The sequence below is a fragment of the Rhinatrema bivittatum genome, chromosome 2 (genome assembly GCF_901001135.1).
Source record: "Rhinatrema bivittatum chromosome 2, aRhiBiv1.1, whole genome shotgun sequence".
Classification (NCBI taxonomy): Eukaryota; Metazoa; Chordata; class Amphibia; order Gymnophiona; family Rhinatrematidae; genus Rhinatrema; species Rhinatrema bivittatum.
The window spans coordinates 172533047-172561007 of NC_042616.1; the positions used below are offsets into that span (position 1 = coordinate 172533047).

Below are 27961 nucleotides of genomic sequence, written 5' to 3' on the forward strand. Positions count from 1 at the left end.
CACTACCTTCTTCTTCTGCGGGGTGTGGCAAGGGGATACTATGAACATGTCCCAAGCAAAATTCCAGTGCAATACCCTTCATGAATCACCTCCACAAACCACTGGACCAACGTGTTCTTGAGCCACCTCCGATAAAGAGGGAGAGATGTCCCCCTATTTCCTGTTCTGGAAGGTGGGTTGGAAAACCTTCATTTGGAAGCTTGGGAAGGTCCACCACCCAAGCCTGCTCCTCTCTTGGGCTGTCAGGGATGAAAGGACCAAGACTTACTGAAAGGCCAAGTCTGTTGAAAATTCTTCTCTCTGTAAGGACAGAAAAGCCTGGAACCCTGGAGACAACCCCTCATTCCAAAGGGTGTGCTGCAACTGCTACTTATCCTCAGGCAACCGAGGAATCGGAGACTCGCCCCACTTACGGGCCAGTTTCTCCAACTCACTCCCAAACAAGAGTGATCTTTTAAAGGGCATCTTGGTAAGATTAGCCTTGGAAGCTATATTAGCTGACCAATTTCATAACCAGATTTGACACCTGGCCACTATCACCGAAGCCACTCCTCTGGCTGAGGTCCAGACCAAATTACAGCCTGCGTCTGCTAAAAAGGTGGCAGCAGATTCCATAACCACTCTGGAATTCCATCCAGACTCATCAACCTCCTGAGAAAGAAGTAGACAAGACCTCACACTAGGGTGCAACAGGATGCAATCTGTAAATTTATCGCTGCTGCTTTAAAGGCTTCCTTAAAAATAGCCTCAATCCGTCTTATCATGTACATCCTTCAAGACTGCTCTTCCCTCTATGGGGATAGTCATCCGCTTAGATATGGCTCATACCAGAGCATTCACTTAGAGAAAATACAAATCCTCTCTCACAGTCGGATCCAGGGGGTATAGGCCTTCCAATGTCCAAACCCCTTAAAATTTGCCTATGGGGCATCCCATTCCAGATCAATCAATTCCTGAATGGCATCCATCACTGGGAAAAACCAAGATGCTTTACTTAAGGTAACCAAAATGGGATTTTTCCTCAGCTCTGACAAAACTTCTGAACCAGGAATGCCCAGCTGTTTCAAGGTCTGGGAAATCAGGGCCGGCAGTTCAGCTCTATGAAAGAACCGCAACATGGTTTGATGCAGTTCCAGCTCTGGGGGAATTTCCCCATCTTCCAGGGAATCAGGATCAACCTCATCATCAGTGCCATCTGGATTCCTGTTGGAAACACCCGCAGGGAGCCGAGGCGAGCCTCAGCGCTTAAGCATAGGACTGGAAGAGGGAAGATCCACCGGCTGAGGGACAGACCGGACAGAAATAGTAGAAGCAGAGGACTGCGCCTGAATAAAGGCTTGTAAGCCTTGAAAACAATTCCATGCAAGAAAAAGCAGGCAGGTCCAGATCAAGCCCATAAGGTCTTGGTGCTGGTCCTTCAGAACTGCACTCGCCAGTGGAAGGAGCCAGTCAAGGGAGAACCAAGATCTGGTGTCCCCCAAGGCAAGGCCATGACCAACCCATCATCAGAATGGGAAGAGCCAGGCTTAGCAAAGTCCGAAGAAGACAACTCTCCCTGAGCATCTGAGGAGCGCTAAAACAGGTTAGAAGCCAGGTCAGGCTGAAATGCCCTAATATGACAGGCAACACAAATAGGAAGATGCTTAGACTTCTTGTTTACTGGCACCATCGTAGCAGTAAAAGTGCATCGGGTTGGCTTATGCTCAAAGTGGAATGTGTACAAAAATTAAGTGCCTAGAAGAGAGTACGGCAAGGTGCATGCACAACTTGTGCGCCCAGTTAAGCGTAGGAACAGAGAAACATTTGTGCGCATAAAAAGCGCATCCAAAAACTGAGCGCACAATGCGTGCGCAGAGCCAGCACGTAGTACACATCGGCCTATAGAGGGCAGCAGAACATGTACAAGAGTGCGCAAAAACAGCCGCTGCAGCAAGAAAAAAGCCTAAGTGTGGGCCTAGTCCACCAAGAGCTGCTCAACCTGACAGGCTGCCCAGTTCCCCATCCCCAACGGGAACGAATGTTGCATGGCGCACAGAGAATGGAGACCGGAGGAAGTCCTAAAAGCCCTCTGTCTCTTTCAGGAAAAACTATCGCTTTTTTTTTCCTTACCTGGGCTCAGCGCTTACCATCTGAGTACAGAGATGGTCTCCAGCTATGAGGGGAGAGGGCATCCGCCGTTATTGCCATGCTCAGCCTCTTGCACCTGCTGCCTTTCAGCTGCACTAGCAGCTATGTCCATGCTGGGAAATCCTGCTACCAGACCAAGGTATGCCTCTGAGGGTCCATGAAAATCGCCTCAGGAATTCTCAGTTGGGGGAGGGAGCTTTAGGTATCACACAGGAGAGCTGGGCTTTCTTTTCCTGAATTTAGAGTTTCAAATTTCTCCTTTCAAAGAACTCAAAGCAATCCCCAAAGGGAGATGCACGTCCACCATCTGCTGGAGATGGAGAATACTGGCATCACTTTTAAATATCACTTCTGGCATGGGTATCTGCCTTACATCTTCCTCAATGAAGATCAAAGCAAACAATTCATTTAGTCTCTCTGCTATGGTCTTTTCATCTTTAAGTGCCCCTTTCACCCCTTAATCATCTAATGGTCCAACTGACTCCCTTGCAGGCTTTTTACTTCAAACGTACCTGAAAACATTATTATGAGTTTTTGCTTCCACAACAAGCTTTGACAATATCAAAGGTTTTATTGTATCTCTCTGTCCAATATACTCCAATTTAGCTTATAATATTCTTTACTGATTTTTACTATGTTTGCTATGAAAAAAGGTAGAAGCCACTATTTTAGATTATAGTGAATAAATAAAGCTATATTACAAGTTTGCTCAAAACTGTACTGCTAGATTTTTTGGCTCCATGGACAAAATAAAGGATAATTGGTAGAAAATAGATATAATGATGTGTGATCTTTTCTTATCAGTAACAAAATGTGCTGTACTTGTAGATGAATGTAGATAATTCTTATTAGGACAGGTCATGCTGACCTGTTAAGTGATCATGATCTAAGACATGTATTGCCGACTCTGTATTTTAGAACATATATAAGTCTAATTGTATGTCTGAATTTCAGGAATAATCACTGAGAGTTTGCTCAAAGTGTGATCTTCTCCAATGTGATATATTTCCTATGAAATATTACATTTAAAATAAATTTGGAAGCATTGCACTGCAACTGATTCATCTTAGTCTGTTTTAAATTGTGGAAAGAATACCAGGGCATAGATAAAAATCTCCACAGCACTCTTTTCAAATTGTCTCTTTGCCTTCTTTATCAATGCTTTACATTTAACTTACTAGTGCTTATGCTCTTTCCTGTTTTCTTCATTTGGATCCCTTTTCTGTTTCTTGAAAGAAGTTCTTTTGGCTATTATAGCCTCTCTCACCTCGCCTTTTAACCATGCCAGTAGTCATTTATCCTTCTGCCTTTTCTAATAGGTGGAATACATCTGGTCTGCATTTACAAAATGGCATTTTTAAACAAATTCTTAAACAAAATACCATTTTGGGAGCCCAGACCAGATGTATTCCATGCATTAGAAAAGGAGTGGATCTGAGAGACGTACTCAAGGAAGGGAGCTGAGAGAGAGGTTTTGGGGTAGGATAGGAGGAGAATTGACAGAGTTGGTAACTAAGAAAAGGACTGTGGGAGTGGAGGAAGTTAGAGGGCTGAGAGAGTAAAGAGGCTTTGTGAGAATAGGATACATGAAAAAAAAAAGATGCGAGGACATAATTTGATGAGGCAGAGACTGACAGCAGAAGCTCCCCCTCAATAGCCTAGCAAAACAGGAGGCAGTAGGCCAACAGAGAGGAGCCATCTGGCTGTTCTCCACCCCCAATCTTGTGGCCCAACCTCTCCTGACACAGCAACCAGTAGAACTGAGGTCTTCCCTCAGGAGAGAGGGAAATCTTAAAGGGAGAAGTGAGTGGAAAAAGTATGAGTGGTACAAAATGGGAACTGGGCATGCTGCATGCTGGTAAGTCAGGCAGCTGGGAAGAAGCAGCTGAGGATCACAGTTCCTAACAGTACCCCCCTTCCAAACCCTCTCCCTGAATTTCTGGGACTGGGTTTACTGGAGATTTGATGATGAAATTCCAGAATCCATTGAGGGGCTTATAGATTGGAGGTAGGCTCCCAAGAATTCTCCTCCAGTTCATAGCCTTTCCAGGCTATGAAATACATGAGCTTGTTTCTTATTCTCCTTGAGTCCAAGATTTCAGCTACTTCATATTGGATTTCATCTTCCACCATGTTGTGATAGGTTGTGGCAGTGGCCTTGAAGGCCAGGACAAGATAACCAGTTTCAGAAGGGAGATGTGGAAGATGTCATGGATGCAGAATATAGTTTCAGCTTGCAGGCTGTGCTCCCCACTTGATGTATTACAGGAAAGAGTATGATGAACCATGGTGCAAATTTTATAGATAGCATGTGGAGCCTTAAATTCCAGGTACTTAGCCAGACTAGATTCTCTGGTTGTAGTTGGGGTACCGGTCACCATTTCTTGTCCATTTGACCTTCAAACATGCTGCAGCTTGTTCTAAATGTTGATGAGTTGATTGTCAGAGATCAATTAACTGTTGACACCAAAGGTGTAAGCATCTACCTTGATGACAAAGGACTTGGTGGGGTCTAGATGATGAAAGCATGGGTCTCAGGTAATCTCTTGATCTAAGCACTTGTAGGCCTGCACTGCTTCCTCATTCTAAGTGGTGGACATAAGAACATAAGAAATTGCCATGCTGGGTCAGACCAAGGGTCCATCAAGCCCAGCATCCTGTTTCCAACAGAGGCCAAGAACCTGGCAAGTACCCAAAAACCAAGAAGATCCGATGCTACTGATGCAATTAATAGCAGTGGCTATTACCTAAGTAAACTTGATTAATAGTGGTTAATGGACTTCTCCTCCAAGAACTTATCCAAACCTTTTTTGAACCCAGCTACACTAATTGCACTAACCATATCCTCTGGCAACAAATTCCAGAGCTTAATTGTGCGTTGAGTGAAAAATAATTTTCTCCAATTAATCTTAAATGTGCTATTTGCTAACTTCATGGAATGCCCCCTGGTCCTTCTATTATCCGAAAGTGTAAACAACTGATTCACATCTACTCGTTCAAGACCTCTCATGATCTTAAAGACCTCTATCATATCCTCCCCCCCCCTCAGCTGTCTCTTCTCCAAGCTGAACAGCCTTAACCTCTTCAGCCTTTCCTCATAGGTGAGCTGTTCCATTCCCTTTATCATTTTGGTTGCCCTTCTCTGTACCTTCTCCATTGCAACTATATCTTTTTTGAGATACGGCGACTAGAACTGTACACAGTATTCAAGGTGCGGTCTCACCATGGAGCGATACAGAGGCATTATGACATGTTTTGTTTTATTAACCATTCCCTTCCTAATAATTCCTAACATTGTTTGCTTTTTTGACTGCTACAGCACACTAAGTTCACTCCTTTTCTCTAAAGGTTAGTGAGTGGAACTGCCAGGGAGGAATAACCATGAACAAATTGACAGTAGCAATTGGCAAAGCTTAGAAACTACTGTAAAGCCTTGAGGTTCACTGACTGGGGCCCAATCAAAGATGGCCTTCAACTTCTCAGGGTCCATGCGCAGTCCAGTCTGGGAGACTATGTAGCCCAGGAAGGGCAACTCCACTTGCTTTAAAGAGAACTTCTCTAGTGTGGCATGGAGTTGATGTTCCCACAGTCATTGCAGGACCTGTCTAATGTGCAGCCAATGCTGTGCTAGCATCTTGGAAATCACAAGGACATCATCCAAATAGAAGACCATGTGAAACTGAAGGAGGTCCCATAATATTTCATTTACCATGCTTAAAAAACTGCAGGGGTGTTACATAATCGGAAGGGCATAGCCAAGTATTCATAGTGACCATCACTGGTGTTAAAGGAAGTCTTTCACTCATTGCCCTTCCAAATATGGATCAAATTGTACACCCCCCCTCAAATCAAGTTTGGTGTAAACCTGAGTACCTCTGAAATGATCGAAGATTTCTGTGATGAGTGGTAATGGTTAGTGATTTTTCTTTGTAATTGTATTAAGACATCTGTAGTCTATATAAGGGTGAAGGGAGCCATATTTCTTCCCTATGAAGAAAAATCCAGCCCCCACAGAGGAAGAAGATGGACTAATGACGCCTCAGTTCAGGTTGTCTTGGATATATTGCAACTTAGCGTCTGTCTTGGGAACAGAGAGGGGACAGACCCAGCTCCGTGGAAGCATTTCCCCCAGAATGAGATCAATTGGACAATCATATACCTGATGCAGGGATAAGACCTCTGCCTGATATTTGCTGAAAACATCTGCAAAATCCTAATAAGGTGAAGGTAACCTGGGTGTCCTTGTTGCAAGATGGCAAAGCTCGAGAGTGGGAGGCCGGACTCTGGTCAGACATTTTTCATGACAGGCGGTACTTCATCTTGCCAACCTTAATGACCCCCACTTGACCTGGGGTTGGTGTTCATCTCATTCAATACCTTGGGCAATACATATCAGCAAATGAATTCCTGATGGAGGACGCCGGTGTACATTCAAAGCAGGGCCGTGACCCTGATGACCCTCCCAGGCAGGGGTTCCTAAGACACGGAGGACACTGTAAGTACTGTCTGCAAGAGCTCAGTAGGTATGCCATGCTGTCATACCAAAGCCTCATCAATAACATTTCAGACGCCTTGAAACCAAAAAGGCCTGAAGATGTATCTTGGCATTGCCCAGAGCGAGGCAGACCATTAATAAGATGTGAGGGGAAGTGCAATGTTGATCTAGGGCAGGGGTCAGGAACCTTTTTGGCTGAGAGAGCCATAAACGCCACATATTTTAAAATGTAATTCCATGAGAGCCATACAATATGTTTAAAGCTAAATATAAGTAAATGTGTGCATTTTATGTAAGATCACACTTTTAAAGTACAATAAGTCTCTGAAAATATTACACCAGGCCTTAAGACACCAATACATCTCCTATTAGGAAAACGGACCAAGTCAGGCTGCTATAGAGTCCTACACAGAAACTACACACCAGCAGAAAACCTCACCTGAATCACATGCTGTCCCTCACCTAATATAGAATAAAGAGACCAAAACGCATAACAAGAAGCATGCAGAAAAAACTGAATTGGAAACCGCAACAAGCCAGTCTCTGTATGCAGTGTAACAAAGGAAAAAAGAAACATCACCCATCCTTATAAAACAAATCAAGAAATATAAAATCATCAGCAGTAAAACTGTACTAACAAAAAGAACATATTTCGAAACAGCTGATGAGTGGAATATCCAATAATTAAAAACTCATATAAAACATTTCCAGATACCAACAAAATATTTCAAAATAGCAGACACAAAGACCCAGTAATGAAAAATAATAAGGATACAAACATTTTTTTGCTCTGCATACCTGGGAACGTTTGATATCCAGGTGTCCTGAGATTGTTCTGAATTAGAAGGAGGTGGGGTGGTTTGCTTGGAACTTTCTCCTCTCTCAGTCACATACCAGCGCTCTCTCTCACACTGGCTCTCAATGACACACCTATACACACATGCTCTCAGTACTCACATATACACATGTTTTTTTCTCTCACTTATATAGGCTCTTAATTACACATTTACACACATGCTGTCTATCTTTTCACGCTTACACACACACACAGGCTTTCAATCACATAAATACATGCTGTCTTTTTCTCTAACACACAGACTCTCATTCACATGCTTACAAACATGTCCTCTCTTTCTCTCATTTACACACAGGCTCTCAATCACATACTCACATGCTCCCTCACCTAAATCAGCTCTCAATCACACACAGACACACATGATCTCTCTCTCTCATTTAAACACAGGCTCTCAATCACATACTCACATGCTCCATCACCTAAACCAGCTCTCAATCACACACAGACACACATGATCTCTCTCTTACTTATACACACAGGCTCTTAATCATACATACACATGATTTCTCTCACACACAAAGGATCTCAATCATACACACATACTCTTTCACACAAACAGGTTTTCAATCACAAACTTTCACATACAGGTTTCCAATGGTAAACTTACATTCATGCTCTTTCTCACAGGCAGGCTCTCAATCACAGACATACTCTCTTTCACATGTACAGGCTCTCAATCATTCACATACATGCAATCTCTCTCTCACACACACACACACACACACACACACAGCCCCCCCCCCCCCCCCCGCGGCCCGGAAGAGGAAGTGGAGAGTATCGGGTGCCTGCGCGGCAAGAAGAGGCCACGCTGGTGCACTCGGCATCGGCCCGAAGAAAAGAAGACTGCAGCGCGGCTCGGAGGAAAATGAAGAGCTTCAACCGCGGCCGATGGGACTCCGCGAGGGCTGAAAATGAAGAGGTTAGCGTTGGGAGGAGGCTGCTGCTGCCGCGCGTTCCCGGGGTTGGGGAGAGAGAGAGTGAATGAGCGAGCCGATACTCTCCACTTCCTCTTCCGGGCCGCGGGGGGGGGGGGGGCGGGAAGAAGAGAGCACGCCGGTGCCGCTGACTCCAGCTGTCCTGCCGCGTTCCGCCCGGGCTGACAGCATTTTAAGCCCGGGCGGAGGAGGACCGGGGAGCAGCTGGGTCAGCGGGAAAGTGTGGCGACTGTCTGCGAGCCAGATGCAGCCCTCAAAAGAGCCATATCTGGCTCGCGAGCCATGGGTTCCCGACCCCTGATCTAGGGTGTCCTCCCCTACTAACCCAAGGCCCAGGAGTTTCCCAACTTGATGGGGCAGTTGGCAGCAAAGTGCCCCGTGCCCAAATACAGCTTGAGATGCCTGCATTGCCGGTGCTTCTCTGGTGAAACTTGCAACTGATCCACCTGCATGGGTTCTTCAGGTGGGTCCTGGGGCCAACCGCCCTGACTAAAGTTACTGGATGTTGGAATTGTGGTGCCAACTGTATGGGATGTTGGCCTTGATCTCGCTCCTTAGCACGGTCCTGGAATCAAAGATCCAAGCAGATAGCCAATCTAATAAGGTCCTCTAGAGCAGTGGTTCTCAACCTTTTTCCCATCATGACACACCTGACAGACCACACTCACATGTGTGACACATTGCTCATTACAATTCACAGCAGAAATAAAAAATAAATGCCCAGTATTATTTTTATTGTTTAAGAATGACACAAGGGAAAGATACATATTCTCTCTGAATAGAAATTGCATAAATAGTAAACATCCCACACCAATTTCCAGTCTCAAACAATAAAGTAAACACCTTACTTAAGAAAAGGCAACACTGAAAATATTACACCAGGCCTTAAAACATCAATACACCTCCTATTAGGAAAACGGAACAAGCCAGGCTACTATAGAGCCCTACACAGAAACTACATGCCAGCAAAAAACCTCACCTGAATCACATGTGCTGACCCTCATCTAACAAAGAATAAAGAGACTAAAACGCATAACAAGAAGCATGCAGACAAAAACTGAATTGGAAGCTGCAACAAGCCAGGGTCTCTGTATGCAGTGTAACAAAGGAAAAAGAGAAACATCACCAGTCCTTCTAAAACAAATCAAGAAATATAAAATCAATAGCAGCAAAACCATACTAACAAAAAGAACAGATTATTTTGAAACAGCTGATGAATGGAATATCCAATAATTAAAAACTCATATAAAAAATTTCTAGATACCAATAAAATATTTCAAAATAGCAGACACAAAGGCCCAATAATGAAAAATAATAAGTATAAAAAAAATGTTTTGCTCTGCATACCTGGGAAAATTTGATATCCAGGTACCCTGAGATTGTTTTGAATTAGCAGGAGGAGGGATGGTTTGCTTGCAACTTTCTCCTCTCTCTCTCTCACACTGGCTCTCAATCACTCACATATACACATGCTTTTTTTCTCTCTCACTTATATAGGCTCTTAATTACACATTTACACACATGCTGTCTGTCTTTTCACGCTTACACATACCGGCTTTCAATCACACACATACATACTGTCTTTTTCTCTCACACACAGACTCTCATTCACATGCTTACACACATGCGCTCTCTCTTTCTCTCATTTACACACAGGCTCTCAATCACCAGCTCTCAATCACACATAGACACATATGGTCTCTTTTACTTATACACACAGGGGTAGATTTTCAAAGGGGTACGCGTGTACCCCCCGAAAACCTATCCCAAAACCCCCCTGCGCGCACCGAGCGCAAGTCCCGGGGCTTGCATGGAGGGGCGTGTCGGGGGGGGCGTGCCGCGAGTGACGCGGCGTTTCGGGGGCGGGCCTGAGGGCGTGGTGCACCCCCTTGCGCGCGCCGACCCCGGATTTTATAAGATACGCGCGTATCTTATAAAATCCAGCGTACTTTTGTTTGCGCCTGGTGCACGAACAAAATGGTGCACAAACAAAAGTACGCCCGCGCATACATTTATAAAATCTACCCTACAGGCTCTTAATCATACATATACATGATCTCATTCACACACAAAGGATCTCAATCACACATGCATACTCTTTCACACAAACAGGTTTTCAACCACAAAATACACATACAGGTTCTCAGTCATGCACTTCCATTCATGCTATCTCTCACTCACAGACTCTCAATCATATACATACTCTATTTCACATATACAGGCCTCGATCATTCACATACATGCTGTCTCACTCACACACACACACACACACACACACACACAGCACCTCAAATACATATGCTTGCTCATTCACTCATCCCCCCCCCCCCAACTAGCGACAGCAGCAGCCTCCTCCACTTCCAACCCTAAAGGCAGCAGCAACCTCCTTCACTTTCAGCCCTCGCAGAGGAGTACCATTGGCCACGGGGCTTGACGTTGTTCTTCGTTTTTCTCTGAGCCGCGCTGCTCATTTCTCAGGCTGGGCCTCTCTTCTCTTCTTCGGACCGATGCTGTCTGCACTAGCATGGTCTCTTCTTCCCGCATACAGACCCGCTGCTCACCACTTCCTCTTCCGGGTCGCGGGGGGGGGGGGGAAGAAGAGAGCATGCCGGTACCGGTGACTCCAACTGTCCTGCCGCATTCCGCCCGGGCTATCAGTATTTTAAGCCCAGGCGGAGGACCTATTTTGCGCGGGTAGGGGGAGCGGCTGGGTCAGCGGGGGACCGGGAAGTGTGGCAACACACCTGCATGTGCTTGGTGGCACACTGGTTGAGAATCACTGCTCTAGAGTATCCGGTGGGTCCTGCCTGGTCAGTTTATCTTTGATGGCCTCCGAGAGTCCCTACCAAAAAATAGCAGTGAGATTGTTGTCCTGCCACTGAAGTTCTGAGGCTAAAGTCCTGAAATCAATGGCATATTTTTCAACAGTCTGGGAATAGGGATGTGAATCGTTTTTTGACGATTGAAAAAAATCATCCGATATTTTTTAAATCATCAAAAATCGGTACAGTGCGCAATACAATAGAAATTTTCACGATTTATCATGAAAAATCGTTACTCCCATTAGTGTCCACTAATGGGAGTTATTTGGGGGGAGGGCGGGAAAACCAGCACACCAAAATAACCCCTAAACCCACCCTGACCCTATAAAACTAATCCCTTACCTTCCCCCACCCCCCCCCGAACCCCCCCAAAACTTTTTACGAGTACCTGTGGTCCAGTGGGGGCGCGGGGACCGATCTCCTGCTCTCGGGCCATTGGTGACATTTTGGCTGCCACTCAAAAATGGCGCCGATGGCCTGATGGCCTGATTAAAAAAGAACCCACCCGACCCTTTAAAGATGACCCCTTAGCTTCTCCCACCCTTCCGATACCCCCAAAACATTTTTAAATTACCTGGTGCTCTAGTGGTGGTCCCGGGAGCGATCTCCCGTTCTCGGGCCGTCGGCTGCCAATCATAAAGATGGCGCCGATGGCCCTTTGCCCTTACCATGTGACAGGGTATCCATGCCATTGGCTGGCCCCTGTCACATGATAGGAGCACTGGCTGGCCGGCGCCATCTTTAAAGATGGCCGCCACCATCATAAATATGGCCGCCGGGACCACCACTAGAGCACCAGGTAATTTAAAAATGTTTTGGGGGGATCGGGAGGGTGGGAGAAGCTAAGGGGTCATCTTTAAAGGGTCGGGTGGGTTTTTTTTTAATCGGGCCATCGGCGCCATTTTTGAGTGGCAGTCAAAATGGCAACGATGGCCCGAAAGTGGGAGATCGGTCCCCGCGCCCCCACTAGACCACCAGGTACTCGTAAAAAGTTTTGGGGGGGTTCGGGGGGGGGGGTGGGGGAAGGTAAGGGGTCAATTTTAAAGGGTCAGGCCTCACTAAAAAAAAATTAACGATGTGAATCTGAACCGATTCTGATTCACATCTCCAGTGATCAGATTTTTTTCTCCCTCCAGCCAAACCCGATCATTAAGACGATCGGGCACACGATTCACATCTCTATCTGGGAACCCTGTCAGAGCTGCAGCAATTTGGAGGGTGCCGATGAGGTCTTCCCAGGTTTGTCAGAAATAAGATAGAAGTCCCATAGGAACTGGTCCAGATCTTTCAAGATTGGATCCTCCTATTCCCGGAGGGGAGAGGCCCATCCCAACGCAGAGCCTCAAGTAAAGATAGGATAAATATGACCTCAGCCTCATTGGTGGGAAAGAGGGCTGCCTGAAGAGAGAAAGTACATCTGTTACTGGTTAATGAGCTATCGGCATTCTCATGGATCCCTGTGAAAGTGAGGCAGAAGGGGAAGCTGAGGTAAAGGTGCAGCTGGAGGGGCCAGTGAGGGCAGAGGCAATGCTGCTGTAGCCATGGGAAGAGTAGAGATAGCGTTCATCTGAACCACAGGTGTTTCCAAGACCCCAGTTACTTGGTCCGGTACATTTTGTTGTTGTTATACTTGCTGGGCTATGCCAGAAATGTATTGTAGAGCGGTCAGTTCCACTGGGTCCATGGCCTTGGCAAACTGTTAAGAGATGTGGACCCTTTCTCGGTGTTGGGGTTGATACAGCTGGGTGGGCAAGCCTGTATGACCCACATTAACCACTGGCAGACATACCTCGGATGGGGCTGACTCACGGTTAGTACAAATGTATAATGAATTTATTACAAATTCATTATACATTTGTACTAACCGTGAGTTTATTTAATTTATATTAGATTTGATGTTAAAAATTTATAATATACTCTATGTGTCACCATTGCTATATACATGTACAGTACATACACTTTGTTTTTAATCATTGTTTTATTTTATTATTATTACATAAAGATGTATTTATATGAACTTTTATTTATGTTTTAGCCCCTGAGGCAGCCGTCCTGATACGGCGAAACTCGGCCTGAGTCGGGCTACTTTGTGTCTCCACTTCAATAAAGTTTTTTTCAAGACTATTGGCATCTATTCCTTTGTTCCTCTGAACATAGGCCTCTTGGTAATAAAATAATCCAATTAAAAAAATATCACCTATAACTTACTTGCTAAATTTTATTTCTAAGACTTCTAGTAAAACACAATCCCCATTCCTACATCTCTGTTCCACAGAAAATTATGTCAAATTATACATATATTAATTATGAATGCTTAATAGTAAATTATGCCGGTATTTCAATTTGTCATATGCTGAAACAAGCCATATATTCTGTCAGCAGTAAGTCACATCTTTGCATATTAAAGTCTGTCATAAAATCTTGAAAAATAGTCAACATTTTACTGTTTTTTCCCTCCATAATGCACATAGGAAAAAGTTGCACTGGTTACCAATATGCTACTGCAACCAATTCAAACTACTTACTTTAGTATTCAGAGCACTGAGTGGCCTTCACCCAGAGTATCTAAAAGACAGTTTGGTCTTTTAAGATCCCGGCCATTTGATGAGATCCTCACAAGGGCCTTTATTGCTCATTCCACAGAACTCAAGGAAAATTAACAGGAGCATGAGAAAAGGCTTTCTCTGTTACAGCTCCATAGTTGTGGACCTTATTGCCCACAGAAACTAGGCTGGGGGGTCAGATTTTCTTCAGTTCAAGAATAATGTCAAAACCTGGTTGTTTATTAAGGCTTTTAATGACATTGACCAGTTTTTAGATTGCTACACTAGAGGAACCTTGCCTCCCCACTTTCAGAAAAAGACTTAAAACCTGGCTATTCTTGAAAGCCTTTCCTGATACCAACTGAACCCACTCTCAACTCAAGCAACTAAGAACTCCCGTCAGGGTAATCAACAACCTTTGACAACTCAATAATGTTCTTTCTTTTTTAATTTGGCAGGTTTTATTTAGCTTGGTCATTCTTTTGTTATCTCATTGTTAATCTCTCTTTTGCCTCCTCTACATTCCAAGTTGCATTTTATCCCTGTTTTATTGTAACTGCTACCTTATTCTTCTATCACATGTTAATGTTTTTAAGTTATTAAGTATTTATTCTGTTGTCACACCTTGTTATTTGTAAACCGGCATGATGCGACTCCCATCGCGAATGCCGGTATATAAGAAATTTAAATAAATAATAAATAAATAAATAAACTAGTTCATTTTAGAGAATGCACACCCATAAGGTATGAATTTTTGTAGTGACCATCAGTGATGTGCGGCCTTTTTTTTTTATGTTTGAATTAGTGTGCACTAAGAAGGTGTACACATTATGTCAAAAGAGTGCACAATAAAAATGAAATAGAGCGAGTAACTTTAAAATGCACATACACTCCCATATATATATGTCTATATGGGCATGCAGCAAAATACGCTGAAATTATATATCTACACAAACAAGTCAGTAAATTTTAAAACATGAGCGCATGAAGGAAATGACCAGTTTAACCAGTTTGTCCACCAGTTCTCCCAGTCTATGTCTGGGTCATCAAGATCCCTAGTTCTTTAGCCTCTACTCCCCCCCCCCCCCAGTTCACTCAGACTCCTCAAGCACTTCATATGTGGCTAAAAATAGATTTATGATGGACACACATAGGGTAAACATCTACAATATATAATTCTTTATTTGAACAAAACTGTTTAATATCTTTAAATAGATTTAATTACAAAAATACAATATGAAATAGTGTAGAAAACATTTTAGGTCCTAACCATCACTAGAGATAGTCCCAAGCCCCTAAAAGTCACATCATACCTTACATACCCATACATTCAAACTGTCATGCACACCTGTACCATGCACACTATTCATGCTAACAATTACCTGTCCAAAGCAAAATAACAACAAATAAAATCAGCAGTAAAAAAAATCCTGCTGAGCTAGTTCCTAAATTTACAAGGTGACCCAATAAAAATATCACTTTTTGAAAACTGTCACTTATTGAAAGGCTTCTTAATATAGCTTCTAAATAGGTCCAATGTGGAAATAGCTGCTAATGCAGGGATTTCAATACAATTCCCTTATTCAAAAAACTATGTTATGTGATTCCCGAATAAATCCAATGTAGGAACAGCTGCAGATTCACCTATTTCTATATCACTCCAGACAAAGAATTCTTTGTTTTACCCCACAAATCAGGGGCTTTCTCAGGGGATATATGACCAGAAATTAGTGTGCCTATAATCAATAAAATGTACAAGAAAAGATCACATAAAATTAATTCCCATAACTCAAGAGTTATCCATCTAAATGGATTTTGAATATTGACTTCATTACTGTTACATTTTAGACAGCAGAAAATAGTTTGAGGCAATCTAAGGGGGTCATATACTAAACATTTTTCCCAGAGACAAAGAATGGGAGAAAACCTTTAGTAAACAGGCCACTTAGTTTTATGGTCTAGCATTCATTTGGACTGTATATTATTTTGGGCAAAGATCTTCACACCATTCAAGGCTTCAGTTAAATTTTACATTTCAAAGTCAAAGATTTCTCTGGGTCCAAATCTGAGAGTATTTTTGTATTTTTTGAAGTTCAAAATATTGTTCCCAAATTTTAATGAATAAAGAACCATTTTGGATGTCGCTTCTAGCCCGCTTCTAGCCCAACAGCCTGACTTAGAATTGTTCCATCACTTATGTAAATAAACAAATGCTAAATCACGCTTACAAGTTATCATGAGGTCGACTCCTTGCCTCCCTCCCATACTCTATTGAATATAGTACTTTATCTTCGTTCTCCCTCTCTTTTCCTACTCCCAGTTAAGGCATCCTTGTTATAATGTAACTTTATGCTCCTTTTAAATTTTCTCTTGTTGATTGGTTGGTTATAGTTACTGCTTAGTTCGATGTAAACCGAGTTGATTTGATTTGTAACAAGAAAGTCTGTATATAAAAGCCTTTAATAAATAAATAAATAAAAATGATGAATGACCGAAACTCTTTCTATACCTTTTGATATATATGAACTATTAATTGTTTCTTGTTTTGTGCACTATTTACTTGTGTGAAAAAATCAAAATGTTGGAACTTGACTCCTATTCTCAGATACAATGTATTAATGGCCTGAATAGTAACATGGCAGCTATACAAAACAAATATACATCTTTGAATAGTACACCAAAATGCAGAGAATCTTCCTTCACTCATCTTATCCATATTAATATAATGAAATTGATGATGGTAGTGAAAATATTTGATGGATTCTGTTTAAGATTAGATCTGTGAGCTTTCTCTCAATAACTGAAACCGCACAGTCATAATTCAGTCATATAATAAATATTTAGCATAAAACGTCCTCTGAGAATAATGGTAACCAGAATAACCTGTTTCTGGGGCTGAAAATTACAGCACTGGAATGATAGCGAAAAATAGATCCTTACCAACAAGGCTGCCATTATAGGACCATGAACAATGTATAACAAGTGTGTCTCAACACTCATCCAACAGCTGGAAGAAAAACATAGAAATATGAGAAAGGTATAACAATTATCTTTGTTTTAAATAAAACAGGACAAACAAAAACAATTAAATATGGAAAAACTGAGCACTTTTATACTTACTTATCATCAAAGTATTTAGTTCTTGCGACAGCATGTATAGATGCCGGTATTAAAGGAAATCCTAAAAGTATTAAAATAAAGACTATTATGAATATTAGCAGGCACATTTCACATTAATATAAATAAACATTTGTGGGGATTGTGTTGATAATATTGTTCAAGGCTACAGGGCAATAGACTTATAAACTTTGGTCTTCAGTACAGATGTATAAATGAAAGTAATTGTAGCATTTTCTTAGATTTTTTGATTCATGTTCTACAGTGTGATACTGCACTTGATACATTTACTATGGGGTAGATTTTTAAAAAGTACGCCCGCGCGTACTTTTGTTCGCGCACCAGGCGCAAATGAGTACGTCGGATTTTAATAGATACGCGTGTAGCCACTCATATCCTTTAAAATCCGGGGTTGGTGCGCGCAAGGCTGTGCAAAATCGGCAGCCTGCGCGCTCCAAGCCGCGCAGCCTGCCTCCATTCCCTCCGAGGCCGCTCCAAAATCGGAGTGGCCTCAGAGGGAACTTTCCTTCCACCCCCCCCCTTGCACCTTCCCCTCCCTTCCCCTCCCTAACCCACCTCCCCAGCCCTATCTAAACCCCCCTACCTTTGTTTGACAAGCTACGCCTGCCCCAGCTGCACGATTCCCCAGCCCGGGAGCAGTTTTGGAGGCCTCGGCCACACCCCTGAATCGCCCCCGGGCCAGAACCACACCTGCGGCCCCGCCACCATGACATGCCCCGCCACGCCCCCCCCGGGAAAGCCCCGGGACTTACGCGCATCCCGGGGCTTGCGCGTGCCGCCAAACCTATACAACATAGGCTAGGCACTCGCAGGGGGAACTTGGGGCAGGTTTTCGGGGGGTACGTGCATATGTTATGCGCGTACCCCTTTGAAAATCTGCCCCTATATGTCTTGGGATACAAAAAAAGACTAGTGTTTCTTTTAAAACACAGTAAAATAACTTTGGTTTCAATCCGGCCGGTTTAGATGTTTGGAGATCATTTTTATTGATGATAGCTGAATGGTACAGTTGTGGTGATGTTTTATGCTGACGAATTATGTTTTAATTTTGTTTGGTTTCTATGGATTGTAATTTGAAGTTTTAATTTTTTACAGTGCTTTGGGTGATTTATTGAAATCTGCAAAGTGATTAATAAATATTTTTTAAATAAATACATCTTTTTACCATCTATTGATCTTTCAACTGTTTGTGCAATCCAAGGGTTCTTAACTCCCATCCTTGAAGGCTATAATGAGGTCTGGAGTTCAAGGTGAATAATCTATGCAAATTATTCTTTTTTTATAGACATATTATATATCTGTGACCTTACAAACAACCTCTGGTTTAAACTCCATAATGTACTGAATGTGCATAAAAAATGTTAGCATATGGTCAAAAGATGCTGTCTGAGCAATAAGATACAGAGGGCACTATTCAATAAAGTTTAGAATGGCTAACTTATCTAGCTAAAATTAGCCAGGTAAGTTATCTTGAATATTCAACGGGATAAACATCTTGCTGAATATCCCTGAATAAAGTTATCTGGCAATCTGTTTTTCAGATAACTTTAAGACTTAACAGTATATTCTAAAGAATATAGCAAACTAAGGGGGTCATTTTCTATCGATCTCGCACGCGAAAAAGGACTTTTCACACGTGATAGCAAGATAGGGGTGGAGTCGGGGCAGAATCAGGACTGGAAGAGGAGGAGTCAGGGCGGCATCGGGGCAGATGCGGCGGTAACTTCGCTGGCGGTGATAAGGTAAGACCCATTATCGCCGCCAGTAGCGCGCCCAATAGTACCACCTTTCATGGTGGCGCTATTGGGTGCGAAAGCCGGCAGCAATAACACCGCGGTGATGCGATCTCTGCCGGCTTTCGCAGGCCCGCCCCATTACTGCGGGATTCAGAAAGCTGTGCAATTTTAGAAAATCCAGGCCTAAGTGGAGACAGTGTAAAAAAAAAAAAAAAAAGTGACATGAGGGCCATACCCCTATCCAATATGTAAAAAATGGGACCTGCTGGGCAAACTCCTCCTAGCCCCTTTGAAAGCACTTTAAAAATAAAAGCCCGAATTTTAAGAGGCTCATGTGCGTAAAATCTGGGGGTTATGTGTGTTGCTGGGCTGTGCGCGCTCCGGTGATGCATGTAATCCCGATATGCGCAGAAGTGTTGGGCCAATGAAAAGTGATGGGCCAGGGGGAAAGGGGTGGGGGAGGGGGCCAACTGGGACAGCAGCCATTAGTTCTTGTCCTGGGGAAGCATGCACCAGCAGCCAGCTGGTGTGCTGAAGTTACTTCTGCTCTGAGGGAGCAATAAGTATTATTACTCGCCATATTAGATATCTCCGCTGCCTTTGACACTATTAACCACAACATTCTAATCAAATGCCTCGCAGAAATCGGGATCTCAGGAGCTGCCTTACACTGGTTCAAATCCTACCTGGAAAACAGGCAATACACAGTCCAAATCGCCAACACAGAATCCAAATCCATTCATCTCTCCCAAAGAGTCCCCCAAGGGTCGTCCTTTTCATCTACCCTCTTTAACATATACCTCCTACCCCTCTGCCAACTCCTCTCTGACCTCGGCCTCACCCATTATATCTATGCAGATGATGTACAAATCCTCATCCCTATACAAGAATCCCTATACAAATCTCTTAAAACCTGGGAAACCTGCCTTAACTCCATAAACTGCTTCCTCACTAACCTGGTTCAAATCCTACCTGGAAAACAGGCAATACACAGTCCAAATCACCAACACAGAATCCAACTTGCTCTTAACACTGCGAAAACGGAACTCATCATCATCTCCACTCTCAATGACCCTTGCACTCAACCTAATGAACCAAAATACGGTTATATCTCCGGTCAATCATGCCCGCAATCTTGGAGTAATAATTGACAAAGAACTTTCTTTCAAAAACCATATCACAACAAAAATCAAAGACGGATATCATAAACTACTAACAGTCATTTAAAACCTTTCCTTTCCACCAACAACTTCAGATCAGTCCTTCAATTACTCATTTTCTCTAACCTAGATTACTGTAACTCGCTCCTTTTCAACTTATCTCTAAACACTATCTGCCCACTCCAAATCCTACAAAATGCAGCCGTAAGAATCCTCACTGGATCCAAAAAACATGACCACATCACTCCAACACATCTAACTACACTGGCTACCAATAAAATTCAGGATTGAATACAAAATACTATCCATTCTACATAAAATTATATATGAAAAACAAGAAAACTGGCTAAGTTCCTCCATAAAACTACATACCCCAAACAGAAACCTCAGATCAGCAAATAAAGGACTTCTAAAGACACCACTACTCATTCCAAACAACTCACCTCAACCCAAAAGAGAGCAATCTCTCTAGGAAGCCCAAAACTCTGGAACTCCCTCCCAACTGAACTCAGAACTCAAGAAAACCTAAAAACTTTCAAAAAAGATCTAAAAACATGGATGTTCACCAAAGCTTACCAACTCACCCAATGAACAAACAACGCCAACCCCCTCAGGTCTAACCTGAAGAAAATTGAAACTCAACACAAGTATGTATTATAACAAAGAATTTGAAACGTGAAAAAACTGAACAGCAACTACCTTGTATATGATTTCCCTATGTTAACTATCTTTTGAACCTTTTTGAAAACCTTGTTATCCTCCTTAACCTTGTAATCCTTTGTATTTTTGTAAACCGTTATGATGGCGAAACCAAATGACGGTATATAAAACTCGATAAATAAATAAAACCCACATTCTCCACTATCTGCAAGGGCTGGCATCAAGGACAATCATTTTCCCAATGCTCCTGGTTACAACTTTTGAGGCTGCCTGCCTCCTACCCTGGGATAGCGTTACCGCACACCACCCCATTTCCTACAGGGTGAGTTGTTGCTTCTGCCACATGGCAGGGGGCTGCTGGCCTGTCACCTGACTGCTAGAAGGGGCTGAGGGCGTGGGGTGACTCTGCTCCTTTTCAACCACTTTACACTGCCTGGGAAAAGGGGTCCCCTTACTGGTTCTGCCTCCAACCCCAGATGGCAGAACTGTTGTTGGGTGTTGCCTCTTCATATGATGCGACATGCCAAAATTAGATAAGAACATAAGAACATAAGAAATTGCCATGCTGGGACAGACCAAGGGTCCATCAAGCCCAGCATCCTGTTTCCAACAGAGGCCAAAAACCAGGCCACAAGAACCTGGCAATTACTCAAACACTAAGAAGAACCCATGCTACTGATGCAATTAATAGCAGTGGCTATTCCCTAAGTATAATTGATTAATAGCCATTAATGGACTTCTCCTCCAAGAACTTATCCAAACCTTTTTTGAACCCAGCTACACTAACTGCACTAACTACCTTCTCTGGCAACAAATTCCAGAGCTTTATTGTGCGTTGAGTGAAAAAGAATTTTCTCCAATTAGTCTTAAATGTGTTACTTGCTAACTTCATGGAATGCCCCCTAGTCCTTCTATTATTCGAAAGTGTAAATAACCGAGTCACATCTACTCGTTCAAGACCTCTCATGATCTTAAAGACCTCTATCATATCCCCCCTCAGCCGTCTCTTCTCCAAGCTGAACAGCCCTAACCTCTTTAGCCTATCCTCATAGGGGAGCTGTTCCATCCCCCCTACCACCCTGGTTGCCCTTCTCTGTACCTTCTCTGTCCCATTTGCTTGCATCTGCTAATAGCCCTGTCACAGTAATTACACTGAGCAAAATGCAGGTCCTCCATCACTTTAAAGTGGCTCCAGATCACATTTTTCTTTTGTGGTCCCTTCTCTATAGCCTTCGGGGTGGATGCTGGTACTGGAGCTGAAGTAGTGGGAGCACCCTGAGAAGCAATGCCAGGGGCATCATTCACACTCTGTGCCTATGCTGTCTGCTCTTCCTCCTCCTCTTCATCAGTTTCTTCTCTCCCCTGCTGCACTGAAGTGGAGGCTAAGACAAGACTAACTAATCCTCCTAAACCTTTTCCAGCTATTACTTCTTCCATTTCTGTTGATGAGAATCCCACAAAAGATGATTCATCATCGGAATCAGAAGCAAACAGTGCCTGTGCTCCATTGTCAACGCTAAGTCGAGTCTGCTGTCGCACTACTGCTTTTGGTTTTCACCATTTTGTCTGGCATGACTCAGCCTGCCCTTCCCTCACCTCCAAAATTACAGGGTCAGAAACAGGTGGTGGCGATGCATCATCTTTAAATTTCATTTTTTTCCGGATGAAACTGCCTGCCCCTCCAGAGATTTTAGATTGGAACAGGTCCCTTTTTAACTTTAATGGGGGACTGGTACTGCCTTTTGAAGTGCCTCCTCTGCCAGTCCCAATCACTCGACCACGTCTAGCTTTCCCTGACATTATGGAGTTAATGTCGCTGCCTACTAGGGATTTAAATTAAAATAATTATTTCCAAAAGAGGCCCACTGGGGATTTGGCTTCAGAGAGCACCGCTGTCCCAATATACGTGAGTCTGCAAAAGTGCCCCCAGGCCCACGAGGCTGTGCCTGGATTTACACTAAAACTGGGACCTCTGTATGTGTGCACACACCAAGCTTGTAACTACAAAAGAGGCCCACTGGGGATTTGGCTTCAGAGAGCACCGCTCTCCCAATATACGTGAGTCTGCAAAAGTGCGCGCAGGCCCACAAGGCTGTGCCTGGATGTACACTAAAACTGGGACCTCTGTATGTGTGCACACACCAAGCTTGTAACTACAAAAGAGGCCCACTGGGGAATTGGCTTCAGAGAGCACTGATCTCCCAATATACGTGAGTCTGCAAAAGTGCCCCCAGGCCCACGAGGCTGTGCCTGGATGTACACTAAAACTGGGACTGCTGAATGTGTGTACAAACCAAGCTTGTAAATACAGAAGAGGCGCACTGGGGATTTGGCTTCAGAGAGCCAAGACTCACATAATAAATATGTGAGTCTGCAAAACTGCCCAGTGCCCACTGATGCCCAGTGAGTGTACTGCATGTCTTCTTGGCTTAAAAGAGCACAAAGAGTCAGCCTGAGTTCAATAAAAAAAAACTGTAGTTAAATAAAAAGGATTGCTTGCTTGGCACAGCAGCAAAAATGAAGAAATATATTTTTCAAAGTAGCTAGCAATTTAATTAATATATCTCCCACCCACAACACACAAATCCTGCTTGCAACCTACCCAAGGGGTAAAATAAGATGAAAAATGACACTGGTAGCAGCTTCTCTCAGTGGCACAGACAGAGAGACCATCTCAGATCAATAAAAAAAAGTGCGGTCAAAAAAAGCATGGCTAGCTGGCGGCAGCACTGCAGCAAAATTGAACAAATATCTTTTTCAATGGAAAATTCTATCAAAGTAGCTAGCAATTGAATACAGATCTGAGACATCAGACTAGCTCTGAGTGCAGCCACCTCCCCGGACCATCCCCGCCAAGAAAGTGTGTGGCACGCCATGTGCTTAACGTATAAATAGTGCTGCATCATCAGGAATAGTGTCACAGAGCACTGAGTGAGAGTGGCGATTGGCTGCATTAGAAAAAAATGCTTAGCTCTGATAGGTTGCATTCTAATTTCTTGCCAACCTGTCTGACCCACTCTGTGGCAGGGCTTTGAGGTCACTTATGACTCACAGGAAAGGGCTGGTTTTTGCTATCTCCTATTTCAAATGGCCACTAAGAAATCACTGCGAGCCAAAAGAATGAAACTAATATGATTTATTGTATTCGTGGTGGTTCGCGATGCATTTCGCGAAACCATGAATACAACGAATAGGGACGTATACGTTGCGGATTGCCAATGCATTGCACATCCCTAGGATTTATCTGCCTGGGCTGATCCTGGCCTAGCTGGGGTATTCCTTTATCCCTCCCACCCACCATACAACAATTACAACAGTCGCACCTGAGACAGGCATCTGACTGATTTCACTTTGGCACTGATATCAAGACCATTGGTGACATTTTAAAATCTCTAGGCACAGGGCAGGAGCAGGCAGCATCTCTTTTGCCTTTTTCATATTGTGGACTCTATAGAAGGGGCTGCATTGGCAATGGGGAGGTCCCTGGCCCTGGAAAATGTTTCTGGGTTGGCAGGAGGGGTTCAGGGAGGCCTCTACTGGGCCCAGTTCAGCAATTGTTTTTCAGAAGGAAGGGTTTGGAGGGGCCCAAAGAGGCCCCAGCTGGAATGGCTCAGCCCAGCTTGGTAGACCAGGCCCCATAGCTGTCATGGGGAGTGAGATGGGAGGTTAGAAGGCCTTGAGGATGCCTGTTTTATTTATTTTTTGTTTCTATAGTTTTAATGTTTTTTTCCAGTTTTGAAAATAAACTGAACTGAAAAAAAAATTAAACAAAATGCTGAAATGAAAATATGAAACAAAACGTTTTCTGCTGCATATTCCTAAATTCAATAGTAGGATGTAAAACTTCACAGCTGAATATGACTTTTCATAATAAATTAAAGATGGACTTTTCATAATAAATTAAAAAGGCTGCTCATACTTGTGCTCCATTAATCCAAATCCCATTTAAATAGTACTTTTTGTTAATTGTAATAAAAACTATCTTTGATTAGTTAGTAACAAAGTGTGGGGTAGATTTTCAAAGGGGTACACGAGTATCTTATGCGCGTACCCCCTGAAAACCTACCCCAAACCCCCCCTGCGCGTGCCGAGCCTATTTTGCATAGGCTTGGTGGCGCGCGCAAGCCCCGGGACACATGTAAGTCCCGGGGCTTTGCAAAGGGGGCATGTCGGGGGCATGTCGGGTGGGCGGCGTGAATTTCGGGGCAGGGCGGGAGGTGTGTCGGGGTGTGATGCCAGCCCGGGGCGTGGTTGAGGCCTCCGGACTAGCCCCCGGGTCGGGTGATGGCGCGCCAGCAGCCCGCTGGTACGTGCAGATTTACACCTGCCTCTGGCAAGCGTAAATCTGCCAACAAAGGTAGGGGGGAGGTTTAGATAGGGCCGGGGGGGAGGGTTAGTTAGGGGAAGGGAGGGGAAGGTGAGGGGAGCCGGAAGGAAAGTTCCCTCCGAGGTCACTCTGATTTCGGAGCGGCCTCGGAGGGAACAGGCAGCGCGCGCCGGGCACGGCGTGCGCAGGAAGCACAAATGTGCACCCCCTTGCGTGCGACAACCCCGGATTTTATAGGATACGAGCGGCTACGCGCGTATCTTATAAAATCCAGCGTACTTTTGTTCGCGCGCGCGTAAATTTATAAAATCTATCCCTATGTGCATTAGCCCTGTCACACTGCGCTGCTTGCCATGAACTTAAATTGAGATAAGAATATCCAAACTACATTCTTCACAATCTTTATGGATTTGATTTGTCAAAGGATTCCTTCTATAAAGTAAAATGGAAACCTAAGCGGAGTTCAGAATCAATTAATTGTGCTTTTCTACATAAATAGAAGCAGCACAATAATCACAGTGATATTTTAGTCAGAAATGAAACAGTGTTAAAAGGAGAAAAAATTCTGGAATAATAATGAATTTTCTGATTATCGTTTGATTATCCCTTGGGCTTCAAATAATCATAAAGGTTGAGATGCTATTATTTTGAGAAATTCATTTATTAGTCTGATTACACACTCTGATATTGTTCCTACAGTGCTGCTAATCGTATTGAATAAAATCTTTTGTTTTCATATTTATATAAGCTGTAGCTATTCTAATTTAGTTTTAATGATTTCTTGTCTGCCTAGTGTTGAACTGGGTAAACAAAACATTAGATAGTATGTTCATCAAGTATTCATCTGGCAAATCTGAAGACTGTAACATGCTGTGTTTTTGTTTTGTTTTATTAAATGGGAGATTTAATCCTTCAAGTTTGGCCAGGGTCCAAACAGTTCCATGTCTCTAATGGTGTTGGATAAACAGAGCATTAATCCTCCACACTATATAGGTTCTAAGCCTCAATCAGAAGTCAAGAAGGATCTGTCCTCAGCTCATGACTTAGACCAAACATTTGATCTGATCCAAAAAAAAAGCATACTTCCATTGTTAACTATTGCAACTGTACTCCCAAGAAAAGAAAAGCAGAGCACTGGGGTGTCAATGAGAAGCTTGGAAGTGGGTGCCAAGGTAGTGGCGTGGATCGAAACTGGTTGACAAATAGAAGACAACATATGATGGTAAATGGACCCTTCTCTGAAGAGAGAATGCTACAAAGTGGAGTACCACTAGGATCAGAGTTGGGAGCGGTTCTCTTCATATTTTTGTGAGCGACAATACGGAAGGGATAGGCGGTAAAGTTTTTCTATTTGTGGATAATACTAAGATCTGCAACAGAGTGGACATATTGGAAGGAGTAGAGAGAATGAGACATTATTTAAGTAAACTTGAACAGTGGTCGAAGACATGGCAGCTGGGATTCACTGCCAAGACGTGCAGACTCATGCATCTGGGGTGTTGTAATCCAAAAGAACTGTATGTGATGGGGGGTGAAGGGTTGATGTGCATGGAGCATGAAAGGGGCCTTGGGGTGATAGTGTCTAGTGATCTGAAGATGGTGAAACAATGTAACAAGGTGATTACTAAAGGCAGAAGAATGCTGGGCTGCACAGAGAGAGGGATTACTAGTAAGAAGAAGGAAGTGATAATCCCCTTGTACATGTAGAAAAGCACAAATAATTGATTCTGAACTCTGCTTAGGTTTCCATTTTACTTTATAGCAGGAATCCTTAGACAAATCAAATCCATGAAGATTGTGAATGTAGTCTGGATATTCTTCTTATCTCAATTTAAGTTCATGGCAAGCAGTGCAGTGTGACAGGGATAATGCACATACTTTGTTACTAACTAATCAAAGATAGTTTTTATTACAATTAACAAAAAGTACTATTTAAATGGGATATGGATTTGGATTAATGGATCACAAGTATGAGCAGCCTTTTAAATTTATTATGACAAGTCCATCTTTGCAGAATATTCAGCTGTGAAGTTTTACATCCTACTATTGAATTTAGGAATATGCAGCAGAAAAGTTTTGTTTCGTATTTTCATTTCAGCATTTTGTTTAATTTTTTTTCAGTTCAGTTTATTTTCCAAACCGAAGAAAAACATTAAAAATATAGAAATAAATAAATAAATAAATAAAACAGGCATCCTCAAGGCCTTCTAACCTCCCATCTCACTCCCCATGACAGCTATGGGGCCTGGTCTACCAAGCTGGGCTGAGCCATTCCAGCCGGGGCCTCTTTGGGCCCCTCCAAACCCTTCCTTCTGAAAAACAATTGCTGAACTGGGCCCAGTAGAGGCCTCCCTGAGCCCCTCCTGCCAACCCAGAAACATTTTCCAGGGCCAGGGACCTCCCCATTGCCAATGCAGCCCCTTCTATAGAGTCCACAATATGAAAAAGGCAAAAGAGATGCCGCCTGCTCCTGCCCTGTGCCTAGAGATTTTAAAATGTCACCAATGGTCTTGATATCAGTGCCAAAGTGAAATCAGTCAGATGCCTGTCTCAGGTGCGACTGTCGTAATTGTTATATGGTGGGTGGGAGGGATAAAGGAATGCCCCAGCTAAGCCAGGCTCAGCCCAGGCAGATAAATCCTTCCTAAAAACAATTGTTGAACTGGGCCCAGTAAAGGCCTCATCTGGAATACTGTGTACAGTTCTTGAGACCATAGCTCAAAAGGGACAGAGACAGGTTGGAGGCAGTCCAGAGAAGGGTGACTAAAAGGGTGGGTGGACTCCATCAAATGACTTATGAGGAGAAGTTGAAGGATCTACCCTGGAGGAAATGAGGAGCAGGGGAGATATGATTCAGACCTTCAGATACCTGAAAGGTTTTAAAGATGCACGATGAACAACAAGTCTTTTCTGTTGGAAAGAAATTCGTAGAACTAGGGTTCACAAAATGAAACTCCAGAGAGGAAGACTCATAATTAATGTCAGGAAATATTTCTTCACGGAGAGAATGGTGGATGCCTGGAATGGCCCTTCCAGAAGGGGTGGTGAAGACAAAAACAGTAGAAGAATTTAAAGGAGCATGGGATAAACACTGTTGATCTCTAAGGGCTAGTGGACAGAAATGAGGAAAAGAGTGTATGAGGATAACTTGCTGGTATGGCA

At 43.3% G+C, this 27961-nt stretch overlaps 1 protein-coding gene across 1 annotated transcript in view; it reads right to left on the reverse strand.

The window, feature by feature from the left end:
• CALCR (calcitonin receptor) overlaps positions 1 to 27961 on the reverse strand; it is a 493707-nt gene that overhangs the window by 146195 nt on the left and 319551 nt on the right. The window contains exons 8-9 of the mRNA XM_029587050.1: positions 16899 to 16959; positions 16719 to 16785 (exon numbers count right to left, since the gene is read on the reverse strand). Of these exons, the coding sequence (XP_029442910.1) occupies positions 16719 to 16785; positions 16899 to 16959 (128 nt within the window). The remainder of the gene's footprint in view (positions 1 to 16718; positions 16786 to 16898; positions 16960 to 27961) is intronic.